Source organism: Sciurus carolinensis, chromosome X, assembly GCF_902686445.1.
Source record: "Sciurus carolinensis chromosome X, mSciCar1.2, whole genome shotgun sequence".
In the NCBI taxonomy this organism is placed as follows: domain Eukaryota; kingdom Metazoa; phylum Chordata; class Mammalia; order Rodentia; family Sciuridae; genus Sciurus; species Sciurus carolinensis.
Window position 1 is genome coordinate 44,576,646 of NC_062232.1, and position 21,367 is coordinate 44,598,012.

At 45.1% G+C, this 21,367-nt stretch overlaps 1 protein-coding gene across 1 annotated transcript in view; it reads right to left on the reverse strand.

Annotated features, from left to right (window-relative positions):
- Fgd1 (FYVE, RhoGEF and PH domain containing 1) overlaps positions 1-21,367 on the reverse strand; it is a 41,830-nt gene that overhangs the window by 6,569 nt on the left and 13,894 nt on the right. The window contains 11 exon segments of the mRNA XM_047535969.1: positions 2,130-2,209; positions 2,376-2,468; positions 2,825-2,971; positions 3,115-3,173; positions 10,396-10,534; positions 10,638-10,794; positions 12,786-12,934; positions 13,638-13,727; positions 15,134-15,572; positions 15,695-15,872; positions 16,208-16,381. Of these exon segments, the coding sequence (XP_047391925.1) occupies positions 2,130-2,209; positions 2,376-2,468; positions 2,825-2,971; positions 3,115-3,173; positions 10,396-10,534; positions 10,638-10,794; positions 12,786-12,934; positions 13,638-13,727; positions 15,134-15,572; positions 15,695-15,872; positions 16,208-16,381 (1,705 nt within the window).

The window sequence follows — 21,367 nt, forward strand, 5'->3', positions numbered from 1 at the left end:
GCTAAGGATGAACCCAGGGCCTCACGCATGCAAGGCAGGCGCTCTACCACTGAGCCACAACCCCAACCCCAAATTCTTACTTTATTCTGTATTTATCTATATTTTCTAATTTACAATTTATTTGTAGTGAAAAAGTTCTGCTTTTGTTTTTTAAGAACCAAAATAGTGTTTTTAGCCATTAATGCTCAATTATATAGAGGTAAGTCTCATGATATTTGTAACTTACTTTAAAATGGTTCAGCAAAAGATACGGCAGGCTGGGCATGATAGTGTATACTTATAGTCCCAACTACTAGGAGGCTGAGGCAGAAGGATTATTTGAATCTAGGAGTTTGAGGCCAATTTGGGCAACATAGTGAGATCCTGCCTGAAAAATAAACAACAAACAAAAACAAAAAAAAACCCAAAACCCAAACCAAACTATACTAAACAAAAAAGACATAGATGGAAAATATCGATAGCTGTTCTTTGTCTGTCTCTGTCTCTGTGTCTCTTTCTCATGCTGGCAATGGAACCCAGGGCCTCATGGATGCTAGGCAAGTGCCTACCACTAGTTACTTCTCTAGCCCAGTGTTGACTTAGTGATTCTAAGACCTGGTGAATAACCTGGGGAGCTTTTAAAACTCCCCACATTTTTTTTTTTCTTGGTACCAGGGATTGTACCAGGTCACTTAACCACTGAGCCACATCCCCAGCCCTATTTTGTATTTTTATTTTAAGACAGGGTCTGAGTTTCTTAGTGCTTCACTAAATTTCTGAAGCTGGCTTTGAACTCACGATCCTCCTGCCTCAGCCTCCTGAGCGGCTGGGATTATAGGTGTGTGCCACCGCACCCAGCAAAAACTCCCCAATTTTAAGGCTACATCCCAGAATAATTAAATCAGAATCTCTATACCTGGGTCTCAGTTATCAGTATTTTCTATAAACTCCCCAGTTGATTCCAAGGGTTGCCAAGGTTGAGAACCAGTTGTCTATATTGTGAGCATATGGGGGCTTGTTATAATTCTACTTTTCTTGATACTTGAAATTTTTCATTAAAAAAGCAACTGCAAAGCAAACTTTCCATACCTTCCTGTTGCCACTAGGAGGAAACCCTACACTGCTTGGTCTGGAGTCCTCTGCAGCCCCCTCCTTCTCTGTCATGTGACTTGTCATTCCCCGGCTCTCCCTGCTGCAGGCCTCAGGGAGGCTCTCTAAGTCTCCTTGAGCTTCAAGGCCCAATTTCCAGCTTCAATCTCCAGTTCATGTTCATATCTTTTCTGTCTCAATGCAGTCCCTAAGCACAGCCTGTCAGAGGCAGGTCATCTACTGATGTGTATCTATTCTCCAGGCTTGACCATGAACTTGATACCCCTTTCCTCAGAAGACAGTGGTTGAAGGTGTGAACTCTAGGCCTAAGTGGCCTGAGCTCCAATTCCCGCTCTGTTCCTTTCTATCTGTGGGATCTGGGGCAATACTGTCCTGTGCCTCAGTTTCCTCATCTGTAGAATGGGTTGATGATAACAGTAGCTACTTCAAGGGTTGTTGGATGGACTTCAACTAGTTGGCTTAAACTTCAATTAAGTCAAAATAGTACCTGGCACAAGAGTAAGACTTTATGAAATGTAATCTACTAATACAAATATCCTCATAGAGGATAGGTATAAAAGCCCCTCTGTTAAATGGCTGGACACTTTACCCATGCTATTATTTTTACAATTTCATTTTATTTTATTCCTGTTATTATTTGCAGTACTGGGGATTGAACCCAGGGACACTTAACTACTAAGTTACATTCCCAGAACTTTTTTCCCTTTTTGGTACTGGGGATTTAACCCAGGGGTGCTTGAAAACTGAGCCACATCACCAGTCCTGTTTTTCTATTTATTTATTTGTTTGTTTGTTTGTTATTTTGAGACAAGTTCTCACTAAGTTGCTTAGGACCTTGATAAGTTGCTGAGGCTAGCTTTGAACTTGTGATCCTCCTGCCTCAAACTCCGGAGTCACTCATGGATTACAGGAGTATGACAATGTGCCCATTACATCTAAGGCTGAATTCAATCCTTCTTGTCTAGCAAATGTCATTTAAAGCCTGAGAATATCTTAAGGAGAGAGGTGGCTGGAAGGAAGGCATAGACAAGGGCAGGTACCTGGCCTGGAGCTCCAGGGAGCGCTGCTTTCCTGACACCAGGAAGGTCCGAGGCAGATTGAGGTTGGAGCTCTCCTTTAGCTGAATGGAAGGAGAAAGGGTAGTGGTGAGGCCTACTGAGCTCCCTAGGGTCCTAGTCCTCTGCATATATACACACACAGACTTATGTTCAAAGCTAGCACATCTTTGTTCTTCCCATCACCAACACCCCAGTCTGGATTCCCATTTCCCACCTCCTGGTGCTCACCTCCATGCCATCTACATCAATGCGTGCCCGCACGCTAAACTTCTGGCCAAGGAGCCGCAGCCTGGGCACGCAGTAAAGGAGGCGGTCGTTGAACTAGGAAGGAAAAGGTTTGGGATATATGTACAGGAGACCTAGTGGGGATGTGGCCTGGCTCCCCACTCCTATGGGACTTCCAAAGCTTTATTGCTGAAGACTCAAGACAACAGATGGAGGAAAGAAAGCCCAGATTGGGATCAGGGGTCACAAAGAAAGAGCCTAGGTAGGCATGTATCTCTAAGTCTTAGTAATATTATCTGTAAAGAAGAGAAAAATAATTCATAGCATAGATAGTGAAAGTACAATGAAATACTATAGGAAAGAATGCCTGACAGAAGGCATATTCTTGAGTACTAGGCCAACGTGAATAGGGGGATGGTATACCCACCCACAACTCTACACCTGGCACTTACTAGTATGAGGTATCGGTCTTGAGTGGTCCCATTCTTCGCTGACAGCTTAAGGATGTGGCCTTCTTTTATGAGCTCTTTGGTGGGGCTGACAATGTCTTCCTCACCCCCTAGCAACTCATATACCTTCAGCAGCTTGTGCATTCGCTCCTGGAAGGAGACAGTGAGCAAAAGGGAAGGATTGGGGTGCCAACCTCCCTTGGATGTCCTTAAGTCACAAGCCCCCCAAACCCTGGAGAGGGACACCACAGGTGGGTGGCTGAGGAAGGGCAGGAGTTAGAAGGGCCACTCACCATTTTTCGGATGGCAGCATTAGAGTGCTCTGCTGCTGTGGCTATCAGCTCCAGAGACTCTACAGGTAGAGAGGTGAGGTCAGATGAATGGTTAGCAGAGATGAAGCTCCTGAGGGCTTCTTCCTTCCCTGAATACTTCGCCCTGGTCTGACCACAGCCCCCATCCTAGAAAGTGCTAGCTTCAAAGATGTCCAAAGCAACATCATATGAAATCTGAAACTGTCTCAAGGCCACAATAGCAGAATCATAGTATATGGGATAGCTGACAGCCACTAAATGCAAACTTGGCAAAATTATTATTACCACTAATAATAATGCAATAATAGTTACATATAAATATCCATATTTAGCAAGTTGTCTCTGGATGATAGGACTGTGGGTGGTTTTTATTGACCTCTTTAGATATTCTGTATTATCCATATATATCAGATAAATAAATAATATATGAAAACTATATACATTTATATCTGCACTGGAGATTGAATGCAGGGGCACTTCACCACTCAACTACATCTCCAGACCATTTTATTTTTCATTTTGAGACAGGGTATAAATTGCCCAGGCTGGCCTTGAACCTGTGATCTTTCTGACTCAGACTGAGTTGCTGGGATTGCGGGTATGTACCACCACACCCACCTTGTCTTCATAGGTTGTGTGTGTGTGTTTGCTTTTTTGTTGGGGGAGGGACTGGGGATTGAACCCAGAGGCACCTTACCATTGAGCTACATCCGAGCCCTTTTTCATTTTTTAATTTCTAGACAGGGTCTTACTAATTTGCTTAGGCCGGCTGGGGTTGTGGCTCAGTGAGAGTGCTTGCCTGGCATGTATGAGGCACTGAGTTTGATTCACAGCACTGTATATAAATGAGTGAATAAAATAAAGGTCTATCAACATCTAAAAAATATATAAAAATAAATGAATTGCTTAGGCTGGCCTTGAATTGATCATTCTGCTTTCAGCCTCCCAAGTCATTAGGATTACAGGTGTGCACCACCGTGCCAGCCAGAGTTACTTCCATATTTTTGACAAAGAACATGTATTACATTTATAATCAGAAAAGTCATAAATAAACAAAAAGGGTGCTAGAGATGTAGCCCAGTGTTAGAGTGCTTGCCTAGCACATTTGACACCCTGGGTCTAATCCCTAGCACCCTAAAAGAGAAGCAGCGGAGAAATGATCCTTTTCTTTGTCTCAATAATTCTGACTATAGGCAAAAGTTCTATGCATAAATACACTTTAATTGCAGTACTGTTTTTAATAGTGCCAAGCCCAAAACAAAAACCTCTAACTGTAGGGGTTTGGTTAAATCCTCCTGCCTCCAGACTCCTGAGTCGCTGGGATAACAGGTGTGTGCCACCCTGCCCAGTTTATGTAGGGTTTTTAATAGTCTGGGAAATGCTCAGGATATTTTAAGAAATGGATACAAACTTGTATATACAGAATGATCTCATTTTTGCAAATATACATATCTAAAAAACACCAGGAAGAACATATATCAAAGTGCTCGTTACACTTATTCTATGGGAGCATGGATCACATGAATTCCCCTGGCTTTGATCTTTTCTGTAATTTTTCCTATTTCCTATAGGGTCCAGGTATTATCAGAAAAAAAAAAACTGAAATGAGCTGGGTGTGGTGGTGCATGCCTGTCATCCCAGAGCCTCAGGAAGCTAAGGTAGGAGGATCACAAGTTCAAGGTCAGCCTTAGCAACTTTGCAATGCCCTAAGCAAATTGGTAAGACCCTGTCTCAAAATACATAAGTAAGTAAAAAGGGTTAGGGATGAAGTTCAATAAAGCACTTCTGAGTTCAATTCCTAGTATCCCAAACAAAATAAAATAAAAGAAAACCTCAAACAAACCAACCAAAAAAAAAAACTGAAATGAGTCCCCAAGCACTAAACAAATCTTGTCCCTGCTAATTGCCTGGTCATAGCTTTACTAGTCCCTATTCTACATGCTATATTTCCCCACTCAGAACAGATGCCTGAACTGGAGGGTCACAGGCACTTCTGAAGAGGCTCCATATGGTTGGTAAACCAAGTCTTGTTTTGGTGTTTAAGCAAGTCTGTGGTCCGTGTCCTGGATCAGGTCTCCCCATGCGTCTCTTTTCTACCCTGATTTCCAGAAGAGTTTTCTCACACACAGCTCACTGTCAGTTCTCTGCTCAAATTTTTCAATGACTCCCCTGTGCCTGCAGGGCAAAGGCACAGCCCTGGCATTCAAAACCTTTGGTGATCTGGCTTCAGTTTCCTCCTCTGCACCTCCCTAAACATGTTCTGTCTTGCTTCATTCAGCCAGGTGCTACTCAGTCTTCCAGATTCTACTCACCACCTTCATTAAGCCTGTCCTGAATTCCCAGACTGATTGAGGACACTGTTTCCACATCCCCCTTTGCCTCTTCTATCCCACTAGCCACACTATGTGTTAATTATGCAGCTGTATCTATGTCCCTCAGTAGACTATGAGATACTTAGGACAGGGCCAAGGTTCCACTGCCCTTTCAGGAGTCCCCAACAGATGCTTTTCATAAATTAGCTCCTTTGATCCTTCCAACCCTAGCAGATAGGTGTGATTGTGTTCTATTTGTCCAATGACAAAACCAAGACTCAGAAAGTAGATGCCCACTTTAGATTGTCTACCTGGGAGGTGATAGTTGGCATCAGAGCTGGGGCTGATCTCCCAGTTACCTTTTCTCCTACATATTCTGCATCTCCCCCACCATTGGGTAGATGGCAGGCTGGATGGTGAAGATAGGGGTGCCCAAGGAAGGAAACAGGAATATTCTGGCAAGCTTTTAGTGTACATGCTCAGGCCTGTGTAGGTCACTGGGTTCAGGCTGGAGGCTTTGCTATAGGGACCTCTGTCTGAAGATGTATCACATGAGGAATAGAAAGGCATTTCCAGGAGTCTGGTGTGAGCAGGTTCAGTCCAGGTGATTAGTGTGGAGATGTCATCCCATGATTATACCTGGGATTCAGGCTAGGGAGTACATTTTGAGTAGTTTGGTGTAGAAGCTTGATCTAGAAGTTTTAATGAAGCCTGGCCTGGGTTTGGCAGTCTGGGATCTTGGTTTGGAGATCAGTCTTGAGTTCAGTGTAGGTAGCTGAGGTCAGCAGTTCTACTTAGCTTGGTCTAGGGGCTCAGTCTAGAGGGTTGAGTCTGGAGCTAGAGAGTAGGTAAGTCATTTTGTGGAACCAGAGATATGATTCAGTGGGGCTCAGCCAAGAGATTTTAGTCTGCTGGGTAAAAATAGACAGTTCAGCTTAAGATTTTGGGCTGGGGACCTTAGTGGATACATCATGGTTAGCTTTCATTCAGAGATTATCATTCTGAGCAGCTTATAAAACCAGACTGGGAAGTTCCTTCTGGAGGTTTCAACTTTGGGCTCAATGTGGGGAGCTCATTCAGCCAACCTGAGGTTCATTTGGGGACTCAGCTAGGGTTGGGATTAGTATAAAACAGGAAACTAAGTTTGATAGGCTCAATCTGGGGGCTAATTTTAGAGGAATTCTGTATGGATGACATTATTCAGGAGATTTAGTAATAAAAACAGCTAACATTTATTGGGCCTTGACCATTTGCCAGGCACTGTGCTACAAGATTATCTCATTTATCCTCCAAACAACCCCAAGAGGTAGGCATCATTATCATCTCACTTCTACATGTGCAAAAACTGAGGCTGTGTAGATTGCTGGAGGATATATAGTTGATAAAAGAGGCTCAACCTATGACCCAATCTAGGGAGCTTATATTAGCAGCTCACTTTGGAAACAAGTTCAGGGAGCTCATTAAGGGAACTTCCATCTGGGAATGTCATGCTGGGGATCCAGTTTGGAAGTAAAGTTAAAGAACCAAGTCTTGAAGCTCAATGTGGGGCTCAGTAGAGAAAGGAGATGGGAGGCACCTTATGAGGTCCCCAGCTGGATGGGTACAAAATGTGGGGAGTTAATATAGCAGTTAGGCACCTTTCTTAGGTCTCAGTACAGGGCCCAGTCTGGAGACTTGTCTGTTGGACTTGGCCTGGGAATATCAACTCAGGAATTCAAGTCCGGGAGATAGAAGATTAGAGGTTCATTATGGGAGAAGTCAGTCTGGGAGTTGAGACTGTGAAAATTGGACTAGGTACTTAGACTGTGTGGCTTAATTTGGGGGATAATCCAGGGCATTAGTCTAAGGGTTTAGTGAGAGACTCTCAAAATCAATCTGATTGATGAAAAATAGGGCTCTTCAGGGACTTGGGTGAGGGAAAACATAGTCTGGAATCCTTGGAGCTCAGTCTGGGTCATTTCTGGGGTTTCCACTGGGGAACTGTGAGAATCCAGTCTGAGGATTCAGTGAGGTTTCAATGTGTGGGATGGAACAGGAAAATCAGTCTTTTGGGCTCAGGCTGGAAGTGTTAGTCTGAGGGATAGTAAATAGTGGGATTAATCTAGGGTACTCAGTCTGGCAATACCTGTCTAGAGAATGGTGGCCAAGGAGACAAGATTGGGTAACACTTTTGGGGGAATCTCACTTGGGGACTCAGGCCAAGGGCACTGATTAGGAACTCATTCTCAGGGCTAACAGTGGGGTGATCATTCTTGAGGCCTAGTCTGGGAATCTCAGTTTGAGAGCCCTGTAGGGGTTTAAAACTGGGACCTCAGACTGAGCTTAGCTTGAGGGCTCAGGTTGGAAATGGAAGTTCATGGGGCTCATTCCAAAGAATCATTCAGGATCTTTCTATAGGTTTAGGTTATGTGGCTCATCCTGGCACCTCATTGGGGCTCTTATTTGGGGGAGGAATGAGGTACTTTGTGTGTAGACATCCATTTGAAGAGTTCAGTTATCAAACTTTCTAGCGGTCTAGCTCTTTCTAGAGGTATAGGCTTGATAGCAAAGTGTCCCATCTGGCAGGTTGAAAGGCGTTCAGTTGGGGAACATAGCACAGGAAACAACTGTTCACTCTGCATTCTTGTAGCTTCCACACTTTCCATTTTCCTCCTACGATTATGGCTATTCCTTCTGATTCCACTTCCCTGAGTTTTGTCCTTGGTCCTTTTTCTTCTCCATTTACATTCATTCCCTATGGTGATCCTGGCCAACCCCATGACTTTCTATAGTATGTGCCAGTGAAATCCAAATCTCTGTCCCTGGAATTCTAGACTCATCTAACTGTTGAAATTGGCAGCTAATTTTTGTTCAAAAACCAAACTCCTGAGTTCATCTCAAGAACCTCTTTTTTTTTTTTGTATTGGGGATTGAACTGATGGATGCTTTATCAATGAGCCACATCCCCAGTCCTTTTTACTTTATATATATGTGTGTGTGTGTGTGTGTGTGTGTGTGTGTACGATATATATACATATGTTGTGTATATATATATATATATACAACATATGTATATATATATATATATATATACAACATATGTATATATATATATTAGTTGTAGGTGGTCACAATACCTTTATTTTATTTTTATGTGGTGCTGAGGATCAAATAATCCAGGGCCTCACATGTGCTAGGCGAGTGCGCTACCACTGAGCCAACAACCCCAGCCCCCTTTTTATTTTTAACATGAGACTGGGTCTCACTACATTGCTGAGGTTGGCCTCAAACTTGTGATCCTCCTGCCTCAGCTTCCTGAGTCGCTGGGATTACAGGTATGCACAACCATGTCCAGCTGAGAACCATTGTTCTTGACTCTCCCACGCTCCACATCCACTCCATCCTAGGTCTTTCAATACTACTTCCAAATAGAATATATCCTGAATTCAATCATTTCTAACCACTTCTACTACTATCATCTTCATTCAAGTCAGCTTTTCTCACTCAGATTATTGCTAAAGCCTTCAAATTAATCACTTGGCTCCCTCTCTTCTTCCCATGTAATCCATTTCCCATGGCTTCCCACCACACTCAGAATAAATCTATCTCCTTATCTTGACCTTCAAAGTCTTGCTTGTCTCTTCAACCCCACTTCTACTATTCTACTCTCACTCGTCATGCTTGAATCGCAGTGGCCTTCATTTTGATCCAGAGATATGCAAGCTGCCCACCTCCCAAAGATTCCCCAGTATCCCTAGTGCCTTGGGGACTCAGAACCTGCTGTTGCCTTGGCCTGAAATTTACTCCTCCCATTGGCATGTAGCTACCTTCTTCTTGTTATTCAGGTTTTGACTCAAATGTCTTCTACTCAGAGAAGCCACCCAATTTAAAGTAGACTACCCAGTCGCTGTCACATCACTCTTTTCTAATTCTCTGAATTATACTTAACACCTATCTAATAGTCTCCCATGCATTTATTACTTTAATTGTTTCACTGCCCAATTAGAATACATGCTTTCTGAAATCAAGGGCCTTGTGTGTTTTGTTTGCCTCCATATCCCCAGTGCCTAGAACAATACACTGAATGTTAATGTGCTCAGTAAGTAGTTGTTAAGTTAATGGTTGAATAAATGGAAATAGCAGTCTGGGGAGAAGAAAGCGGGGTAGACCCTGGGGAGCTCTACCTGGGGTGTGACCCTATATGGGTGGGGCAGGTACTGGAGGAGTCACAATGAAATACTTTTCTTAGTGGTTCAGTGTGCAGGGACTCAGTGTGGAGAGGAAGTTTCTCAGCCTAGAGATCCAAATCTGAAGTAGAAAATGTGGGATCCAGGTCAGGGTAATCAGTTCTAGAGGTGGTTCTGTGGGGCTCTGATCAAATTTGGAGGTTCTTTTGGAAGGTTCATTCTGGGGAGTGGATAGTGGACGTAGAATGGAGCTCTACCTCTGGAGGATGAAAAATTAGGAGCTTAATGACACGAGACTGTTTCTAGGGAGTTCAGCCCTGAAAATTTAGTAAAGAGGGTTTGGTCTGTGGGAGTTAGTCTAAGCTATCAGCCTGGTGGCTCAGTCTCTGGGGGTTCATGCTCAGTTTCATTTTGTACTTGTATTTCATTTGAGGATGAATATGGGGGTCAGCCTAGGAAATGGATAGCTTCCTTTAGGTGATCATTCTGGGCATGCCTCTCAAACTCTAGGGTTCCAGTTGAGAAGTTCCAGCTAGGAGACTCCTTTTAAATGTTCTTTCTGGGTACACAGGGAAGGATCTTAACCTGGAGGTTCATCCTGGGGTCCTCAACTCAGAGCTTCAATGTAGGTATTTCAGTTTAGAGATTCTTTCTATTCTGGGATCTCAATCACATGACAATGGAAATCTGAACCTGTGAGTTAAGTTTTAGGGTCCTGCCTAAACGGTCTGGCCTAGGGCTGTCAGTGTCAGGGAGCAGGGCAGGGTCTGGGTTCACACACTCACTTTGGGCATCCTTGCTGTCTGGGGAGCCATGAGGCAGCTTTAACAGATAGTCCTTGAGAAGCAGCTCATAGCGGGGGATGCGCTGCACAGGCTCCAGCATGTGGTGCTGCAATGTCAGATTGCCACAGGCTTCCTCCTTCTGTGACAGGTAGAAACAACAGAGCTCAGGTCTAGTTGCAGACCCCGTCAGCAAGTTCCTGCAGATCTCCCCCCCATCTGCTCCAACTAGGTTTGCCACTCACCTGCACCTCATGGATGATGACTTTGAACTGGGTGGAGCGCTCTGTCCAGGTGTTGACCAGCTCCACGGCCCTGTCAAAGTTCTTCACATACTCGCCATACATCTTGAGGAAGGGTGCCAGCTTCTGCAGGATGTCCCCAATGCGTGGGTAGCGGTCCCTGGGTAGAAGTGGGGGCTGATGTGGTCCTGCTGATCATTAGCTCCTAGGGTTCTCCTCCATAGGTCTCCAGTCCCAGGCAGACCACTCTCATTTTAGTCCTGGAAACCTACTTCCCAGCCAGTTGACTTATTTGGAAATGCTGCTTACAATATGGGCCAATTAGGCCAAGAGGCTCTTTTGACCTGAGACCATGGCCTGGGAGGCCTCCTGCCCTGACTCCTGCTCAAGCAACAGGAATATGTCCTGGAACATCTGCCTTGACCTTACTGTAAGGCCCACTTCATACATAATTGATTCCATGCCCAGCCTTGTGTTAAGTGGTGTTGGAAACACAAATGAGTCATACTCAGATGAACCCTGAGAGGCTTACTGTCCAGTGGGAGAGGTCAAGAAACTAGGTCTGCTCGCACTCCCCACTGGTCAAAGTCAGATGCGAAGATAAGCCAGACCTGAGGTCGTGGGCTGCTGGGGAGATAACAAAGCCAGGTTTCATGCAAGGCCTCTGTGATCACAGTCTGGTAAGAGGGACATACTTATCTTGTAAATGTGGGGAACAGGGAGACAATTTTAAGCAGGGACTGACATAATCTGATTGTTGTTTTAAAAGATCATTCAAGTAGTGGTACAGACTCAAAAGGCCGATTGAAAGAGAAAAGCCCAGAGGCTAGAGCTTACCTATAAACCCTGCCCAGCTCCCTCAGGACTAAGCTCAGGCATTATCTCCTCCCTAAATCTTTTCTCAGACCCCTAAGCTAGGCTTGATCCATCTGTTTGGATACCCACAGCCTCCCATTCTCACCTCTATCATAGCACTGATAAAAATAATAATAGCTGACAATCACTGAACACTTAGATACTGGATACTATTTGTTATGAGCTATCCAACTGGATACTATTTGTTATGAGCTATCCACATGTATCAACTCATTTAATCCTTAAAGCAACCCTTATTATTCCCATTTTAAAGATGAGCAGCCAGGCACAAGGATGCACACCTTTAATTCCAGCTATTGAATGCTGAGGCAGGAGGAGTACAAATTTGAGGCCAGACGCAGCAACTTAGCAAGACCCTACCTCAAAATAAAAAAGTAGAAAGGGCCAGGAATGTAGCTCAGTGGTAAAATGCCTCTGGGTTCAATCCCCAGTACCTAAATAAATAAATAAATATGAGGAAACTGAGGCACAGCAATTTAAGAAACTTGATCAAAGCTAGCAAGTGGCAGAGTTAGACTTTGAATCCTGCCAATTTATCCCTGGATACTCTGGTTTCTCTTGAGATTGTGTAAATCTTTCATCTTTTACCAATTTAGCTTTAAACTTCATACCTTTTTTTTTTTTCTGTACTGGGGATTGAACCCAGAGTTGCTTTACCACTGAGTTGTAGCCCTGGCCCTTTTTATTTTTATTTATTTTAATTTGAGACAGGCCAAAGCTGGTCTCCAACTTGTGATACTCCTGCTATGGACACCCATCTCTAGTCCCTTAAGTCCCCCTTCCGTTTCATCCCTGACTCCCTAGTTGATCACAAAGCCTACCCTCAATTCTGATGATATGTGCTCACTCACTCAGTTATTCATTTACCCATTTATCTGCTCTCTGTTCACTAGGCATAGTGTAGTGGATTAACACCTTCTGCTGCAGCTACCATGTCTGGCCTGAATTTCACGCACTTAAAGGCTCTGCTATTCTGTTGTAATTTTCTAAGTCTAGGTCTATGCTGTACAGTAGATCAGGAGGGCCTAGAAGGCACAGCTTGGGCCTGGTTCTTTTTATGGTCAGTAAGAGAGGGTATGTAGGAAAGAACTTTTTTTTCTTCTTTTTATTTTGTGGTGATTGTGAGCAAACCCAGAGCCTTGTGCATGCTAGGCAAGCATTCTACCACTGAACTATACCCCCAGCCCAGGAACGAACTCTTGTGTATATATCTGGGCTTGGGCTCAGCAAGCAACTGGACAGGAGAGTAGGCATCCTAGGTCTGGGGCCTCTCACCATTCCTCCATGCGCTTCTCTAGCTCAGGAAGCAGGAACTGCTGGTGGAAGCAGTAGATGGAGCAGATGTTAGAGAAGATGCCATGTACAACATCAGCCGGGAAGGAACTGCGGTTCCGAGCTTCTTCTAGCAGCCGGGCACAGAACACCTGTGAAGCAAGGCAAGAGTGCTCAGCCCAGCTGGGCCTGGGGCTTGGCTGAGGAAGGGCTAGCTTACAGGTAAGGGCAGTGTTTGTGGGACGCTTTTGGGGTTTTGGGATAAGAATTGGTTTTGAGATTGAGGAGAAAGGGAATGGAATTAGGAAGTTAAGGTTAGGAGTTAGACATTGAACAATGAGAATTCAGAATCAGAGTCAAGATCAGAAACAGATTCAGGAACAGAGAGAAAGCTGGAATTAAATCCATTCATTTAACAAATATTTCTGAGTGCCTTCTTTGTCCCAGGCACTGTCCTGCTGACTAGGATGGAGCAGTGAACAAAGCAGACAAAAATTCCTATTGGATTTGGGGTCAAGAAAAGGGCTAGAGTTAGAGTGAGGTTCAAGTGAGAGGTGAATTCAGGATCTAGAGAAGAGTCAGTATTAGAGTTATAGAGTCAGTATTAGAGTTAGAGTTATAATCAGGGCTGGAATACCCGTCCAGGCTTAGGAGTGAGGGTTGATACAAGGATCAAACTTGGGATAATAAAAATCAGAGTTGGCTTTAGGGACAGTTGGCTTCAAGGTCAGAGAGGGACCTTACCACCTCTAGATTCTGGTCCCAATGGTAGGGTTAGGTTCAGGTCCTATCACTTCCTCCTTAGAACCCACCTACCAGGTCCTGGGGACCTGGGATCCCCAAGGGGATATTCACCTGATCCAGTAGATGGAGTCTGGAAACATAAGCCTTCTCAGTTTGCAGGAGCTCATTGGCAATGTGGAATACCTTCTGCTGCACAGTCAACTGAAAGAAGAAGAGCTGACACTTGATTCATCATCCTCTACCCTAACCCTCACCCAAGCTTCTAGAATAATTTTTTAATAGACCAGCTCTTGATATGTTGTCCAGGCAAGTGATCCTTCTACTTCAGCCTCCCCAGTAGCTGGGACTCCAGGCACATGCCACTTCACCTGGATCCCCTAGAATTCTTACAACGGCTCACATGGTGCTCTAAACCTAATGCTGCCCTGAGATAACCCTGACACCCATCTCTAGACCCTTAAGTCGTTTCCGTTTCATCCCTGACTCCCTAGTTGATCACAAAGCCTACCCTCAATTCTGATGATATGTGCTCACTCACTCAGTTATTCATTTACCCATTTATCTGCTCTCTGTTCACTGGGCATAGTGTAGTGGATTAAGCACAGAGACTGGAAAGTCAGACTTCGGGGGTTCAAATCCTAGCTCTGCCACTTACTAGGTTACATAAGTTGTTTAACTGCCTTTTGTATAAGATCCCTCATCTATAAATTCCAATTACAAGAAGACCTAAGCCCGTTTGTAATGCAGACAATTATATAACAGACTATAGATTAAGTAGTCTATAAATATTAGTTAGCTATTTATTCATCCATTCAGTTTAGTCAGTAAAGCCTTGCTGAATACCTGAGGTGTGAGATAAACACAAATATAGAAAGGTCTAAAACTCACTGCCTTCTGGTTCAGTTTCCTATTTGTTAAATACATATACACTGAGTACCTTTTATCTCAGTGATTCATGACCGTAGCCCCCACACTTGAGCTTGGTTCTGGCAGAGCAGGTATTCTGGCTGAGACCTAACTCAAGTGCAAGGATGCCTCCTGAAGAAATATTAGGTTGTGAGGGCATAGAAAGGGGTCCCTACAGTCAAGAGCTTTCATCTCCACAGCCTTAGGTCTTTCTGGGGTTCTAAATCTTGTGCCATTCCTCCAGCCGTCAGGAAGCCTTTCTGGAATGAGACTTCCTCTTATACAAACAAGGAAATGGAGGCTTGTGGTAGGAGAGCAGAGAGGGAAGAGACTTGACCAATGTCACACAGCTATTGAGTCATGAGATTTTCCCAGTTGGGATAGGATTTTAAAGATCCCCCAACCAGAATGCCCATCTTCAGGATGGAAAAACTGAGGTCCAGCTAGTGGTTCTCTGATGAGAGTAGAACCACCTTCCTAGTGGTTGGAATGATGCATGGTCATTTTGGTGGTCACAATAATTAGAGGGGGGAGCAAGGTTTTGCTACTGATATTTAGTACCAGGATACCAGGGAAGTAGAACATCCTAAATGGAATCAATGCACTGTTTTGAGAAATACCATACTGGGGAAGAACCAAGCACAAAAGCCAGATTCCTGGTTTCTCTGCATGATCGTCTCTTGGTGAACATAGGTCAGTACCTCCACAGACTCCTGTCTCTCCATCGGGGGCACTGGGATTTCTCTGTCCTTCTCATCCTCCTCTTCATCGTCCTCCTCTTCTAGGTCACTGTCAACCTCCTGGGAGCCAGGCCGGTGGGGGTCGGCCAAAGCAACAGGCATACTGGCCAGGGCAGGGGGCCCAGGACAGAGGCTGTGGCTGGGAGGCCCGTCATCACTGACAAAGCAGGTCTCTTCACTGTTGGATGGCGAGCTGATACTGTCAATGCCGCTGTCTCGGTTAGGCACCTTCTCACCATCCCGAGGCCCTGGAGCCAGCAGGAACAGGCAGCGGGAGGCCTCACCCTCAGGGAGCTGGGACACTGGTGGTTGCAGGGGTGGCTGTGGCAGCATGGCTGGCTCTGGGGGACCTGGACAGGGGCCAGGAGCTGGCCTATCCGAGGCGACAATCACAGGTTCTCTGAGGTTGGTGACGGACACATATGGAAGCAGGGTATGAGCTTGACTGAGAGGCCTCTCCTAAAACCATCCCTTCCTATCCCAGATCCATTCCCCACAGGGTCCTAGAGGTACCAGACTCACCTTTCAAACTTCTCAATCAGTGAGGATACTGCTGCTGAACTGGAGCTGGCCTCTGCCTTAGGGACCAGACCCTTGGCCACTCGGGGGTCTGCAGGTAGTGGGCGGGATGGCGGAGGAGGGATGGGCTCAGGTTGGGGGGGCATCCGGGGCATCTGCAGGTAGCTGGGCTTTGGGGGGACTAGAGAAATGGTTGGGGAAGAAAAGAGATACCTCAGTCAGCTGGGATTAGCGGTGGCTGTCATGACCAGGCTACATCCTTCTCTACAAACCCCAGTTTGACAGGGGGTTTTATTTTCTTTTTGTTTGCTTGAGGTAGGCACAGAGAAGGCCTGAGGTGAGAACCCAGTACACACACATTCCCCAACTCCACAATCCTCTGCCTGCTGGGTAGGTAGTACTGTCTGAGACCACGGGGCCTCCTTGTTCTAACAAGCCCTCTCCTCTGCTACTGGTTACTTCTCTCCTCTATCCCCTCCCCTGGGCCATTTCTCAGCTCTTTCTGGAAGCACTTACCCTGTGGCTTTGGGCCTGGTGCCCGCTTCAGTGGTGAAGGACGCTGGCTAGGGGTTTCAGTGGGGGGGCCTGGATCTGAGCGAAGCCGCTGGGGGCCTTCTGGATGAGGCTCAAGGCTCTGGCCAGGGTCAAGGGACAAACTTTTAACCAGGATTCTGTTTCCCTGGTGCAGCCCTGCAGAAAGGGAGAAACTGGATGTGAAGCAACTGACTATTCCAAAGGGGAGTTGCATGTCTCAGCAGGTATCTTGGGTATTGGGTTTCAATGAACCCCTTTTCTGGCCACACTGCACTGCTGCAAAACCCCTACCCCAGCCCTCAGATGTGAAGCCAGTCTTGGGGCTGGGGCTGGCTGTTTTCATCAATAGATAATAGTTCTTTCTTTGTTATTAGTGCATTGATTTCATATATGTCAGTGGACATTATTATTAGGGAGTTTAATCAGGCCAGGGATGGGAGTGAGCACCCTAAAGTTTGTATATGTATTTGCAGTCTTTGTTTATATAGTCACAGTGGGTATGCTTGGCATAAACCATTTTTTATTTTTTACTTTTGGTACTGGGGATTGAACTCAGGGGGTTTTTACTACTAAGCTACATTCCCAGCCCTTTTAAAAAATTTTGAGACAGAGATAGGTATGGTGGCACATGCCTGTAATCTCAGTGGCTCTGGAGGCTGAGGCAGGAGGATTGCGAGTTCAAAGTCAGCCTCCGCAATTTAGCAAGGCCCTATGAGACCCTGTCTCAGAATAAAATGTAAAAAGGGCTGGGAATGTGACTCAGTGGTTAAGCACCCCTGGATTCAATCCCCAGTGCCAAAAAAAAAAAAAAGAAAGAAAGAAAGAAAGAAAGAAAAGAAAAGAAAAGAAACATAAACATTTTGGGACAGGGTCTTGCTAAATTACTGAGGGTCTCACTGAATTGCTGATGCTGGTTAATTTCACTGGGATTACAGGTATGCCACTGCTCCCAGCTTTATCCTATTTTTTAAGGCCTTGAGAATATTTGTACTTTTTTGTATACAATTTTATACAGATGAGTGAATTTAACAATGATGAAACTGTGTTTCATGAGCAAAAGTTTTGCTTCTTAAAACCCCAGTGAGTCAGGAGGCTGAGGCAGGAGGCCAAACTTGACAATTTAGTGAGACCCTGTCCCAAAACAAAATATAAAAAGGACTGGGGATGTAGCTTACTGTTAAAGTGCCCCTGGTTTTCAATCCCTAACACTGAAACAACAAAAACAACAACAAAAACAACAACAACAACAAAAAACAGTGTCTCACCAATCTCTGTTAGTCTCGTCTACTTTCACATCCACACATACCCACATGCATGCCACCCCTGACACACACACCCAGCATCCAGAGATCAGGTCAGGTCACTAGGAAGACTTTAAAAGAGCAAGCATCAAAGTCAGAAAAGTGGAAGTCTTTTTGTATTGTCCCTCTTACCTCACTTTAGGGCCTCCTAAACCCACCCGTTTGGGGCCCTGGAGATGATGGTGACACTTATAAGAGAAAGTTCCAGTCTGGAAGGCAATAAAGGATCTCCTAGGGTTGACATGTTCCAAAGGAAGGAGTGTGGGGCTCATGTGGTCTTGACTAGGTAGGGGGCCATGGGAATGCTTCAGATGACAGAGAAGTCAGGTGGGGCCACAGAGAAGGGGGCAAAGTTTAGATGACAGGCTGAGGAGTTGGACATCTATCCTGTGGCAGAAGGGATCCACAAAAGGTGTTTGTGTAGGGAAAGATGCAGGAAAGCAGGTATGAGGACAAGAGAGTGAACAGTAGTTTAGAGGGCAACAGTCTCATCAACAACCAGTCACAAATGGGTCCACTGTCACAAAAGCACATGTGTTATTTACAGTTTTACACCACTGTAGGGTCACACAAATTCAAACATTCAAACATATGTCATTACCCTCCTGAAAGTCTGGTCATACACAGTTACAAAGACCTGAAGTTATGACCTCACATATGACCACACAGGGTCATGGTGTTATATTCACCTGCAAACATGGTCATGCACGGTCACAAAGACACTTACATAATGGTCATTCCACCATCTCACAACAATCACCTAACCACATACCATCATATACCATTGTCATACATCCTCAAACATGGTTCCATTGAATCATAAAGATACACAGTGTCATTTAACTGTATCTCAATTTGCAGGACTTGGTGGTATGATACACACTATAATGTGCCTCAGCACATCTGCAAACAAGGTTAAACACAAAGACTAGCCACAAGGTTGAGGTCAATTATACCAGGCTAGACACAATCTCACACAATGACCTTACTCAGATACATGAACACAGAATCACAGACACGTGACATAATTTACTATGTCCGTACTCCTGAAACAATCAAAGGTATCCTAGGGTCTTAGCCCTGGGATACACAGACATAGGACACTTGCCTCCTCCTGGTATAAATAATCACAATGTCACTTGCTGCCTCTGCTGCAAAAATATACAGCAGTGGTACACAGAGATATGTATACCTTCCTTTACAAGGTTATAAAGGCAGAGTTACAGGGGATTTTTAGGTCTCCCAGTCTTGGAAAGAAAGAATACTCAACTCACAGGGTTCCAGAAGCTTCCTCTACCCCTGACCTCACCCAGCAAATAGCTGGGCCAGGTAGGCCCTTTCAGCTGAGGGAACATGGTGCCCCAGTCAAGCAACCTTCTCCCAACTCATACCTTGCTTTGGGTGCAGTTTCCTTACTTCCTTGCCCACCTGAGCAGGCAGGACCCAGTTAGGATGAGGAGGTGCTCCTCTTGGTTTAGCTGGGCTGCTTACCCTGACCTGCTCAGCACATCCTGGCTGATCCTGCCCTGCCCTCTCCCTGGGTGTGGGGTTGAGAGGATGAATCACCTGCAGGTGGCACAGGCGGAGATTCAGTTGGAAAGACACTTGTCCAGAGAAAGTGAGACACAGAGAGTAGCTCATGTCAAAGAGCAAGTGAACAAATACAGATACCTGCTCCTCCAGAGGCACACACAAGTGCCAAGATCCCAGGATCCTTGTCTGCTCCCTAGGTTTGTGGAACCTACATGTTTCTTCTCCATAACCCAATATCAGTGTGCCTCTCTGAGAAAGCCCTCCCACCTGGTCTGTAGCAGGGCAGCAGGTCTCCTGTGGGGCTTCTCTCCCTCTGTTCCACTGCTATTCTTCAGGGTGTGGTGACCATACCTCTCTTCCATGGCCCTATCCTGACCTATCCTACTACCCTATAGAACAGCAGACTGAAATCCACAGATTCGGGACATCCTGGAGTCCAGGTGAGTGGGGCAGGGATTCTCAGCTTAGTTTCTAATGTGGAAATGAAAACAGACAGAGAGGCAGTGACTAGCCCAAAGTCACACAGAAAGTCAATGGCAGACTTTTAGGAAGGCTGGGTTGGACTAGACTCCTCTCTAACCTGCTTTCCAAGGGGGACCTGGAAAAGTGGGGAACAAGGAGGGACAGAGGTGGACTCCAGGGCTTCAGAAAGTCATAAATTGTAGTGTGGTTAATAAGAGGGACATCCCAACTCTGCCCACAGGGAGAAGAACTACACAGTTTCAGTTTAGTAGTATAAGTCTGGTTAAGAACCATGCTAGGTTCCACCAAGGAGAAAAAGGTTTAAGATCCCTCCATTTCCTATTTCAGTATTCCTCTTTCTTCTTTACCTACACTCCGATTTTCCTCTCTATTTTCACTCAGTGGTTCCCTTGGCCCCAAGGCTTGCTCCCTCCTGGTGGTTGGCTGCATTTTTTACAGTATAGCTCAGATCTTGTGACTTATCTACACAAAAAACTTCCATAACTCCCTAACACCCATACGAAAGCAAACTTCTCAGCTAGGTCTCTGCAGCATTATAGCACTACTGAATTCTCTGGTTTTCCTCAGCTTAGTTGCTCCCTGCTCCAAATATTTCTGAGCCTGGTTGACTCTATGCTGGCAGATAAGAAATCCCATTCCTGCCCTAGGGGACCATCCAGGGTAGGATGATCCTTCCCCTTTCTAGAAACCACAGGCCTTCCCACAGTCTCATCCAGTCAGCACCAAGATAGGCTCTACATCGGTTTTCTCCAGCTCATTTTTTCTTTGTATGGGGATTGAATTAAGGGGTATTCTATTATTGAGCTACATTCCCATACTTTATTTTTTTCTTTAAATTTTGAAATGGTCTCATTAAGTTGCTGAGATTCTTGCTAAATTGCTGAGGCTGCCCTTGAACTTGTGATCCTACTGCCTCAGCCTCCTGAGTCACTGAAATTACAGGAATGTAAATGACCCATTTTTAAATGGTTGATAATCCACAACATTCTCACACACATAAACCTACACCCTGACAAGATCCTCCACCAGCACTGTTCTTCCACCACTGGGTTTACCAGAGTCCTCATTGACCAACAGAGCAGGGGACACAAAGGAGGGCTCCTCACACACACAAAGCCACATCACCAAACCCTACAACACTACAGCCACACCTACTGTTACATAGTCCTCAAAGACCCAGAAAGAAGCACAGAGCTATTCCATATATTCCTATGCAACATGCTCCATGCAATGTGCACATACACAACCACCACCACCACTTGGACATCTCTTGGTACTGACAGGAAGCACACCCTGGGCACCCCAAGAGCACTTGGGTTCTTCAGCTCTGCTGTGGGTGTGGAGGTGGGTGTACATTCTCCTTGCTCCACCTTTATCTCTTGGCTCTCAGCATGCTGGAAGGGCAATTTTTTTTTGCAGGCTGGGTATGGAACACAGGGCCTTGCATGCTAGGAAAGTGCTCTATCACTGACCTACACCCCTAGCCCAAGGAAGGAAAACCTTGCAATTATCTTCAGGGAGCTTCCAATATTAAAGACAAGAGACTCTCATTCAGGAAAGGCTAAGTGGTGGCTCAGAAAGCGCAAGGGGGTCAGCTGTTGGGACTGGGGAGCTCAGGGAGTGAGGTCAGGGAAAGGATAGCCAGATAAAATACAGGACACCCAGTTAAATTCGAATTTCACATGAACAACGAATAGATTTTTTAGTATAAACAGGTCATGTATATTATACTAAAATGTTACACTACATAGGTTGAGCATCCCTTATTTGAAATGTCAGAATTGTTTCAGATTTTGGAGCATGTTATGTTTGGATTTGGAAGTGA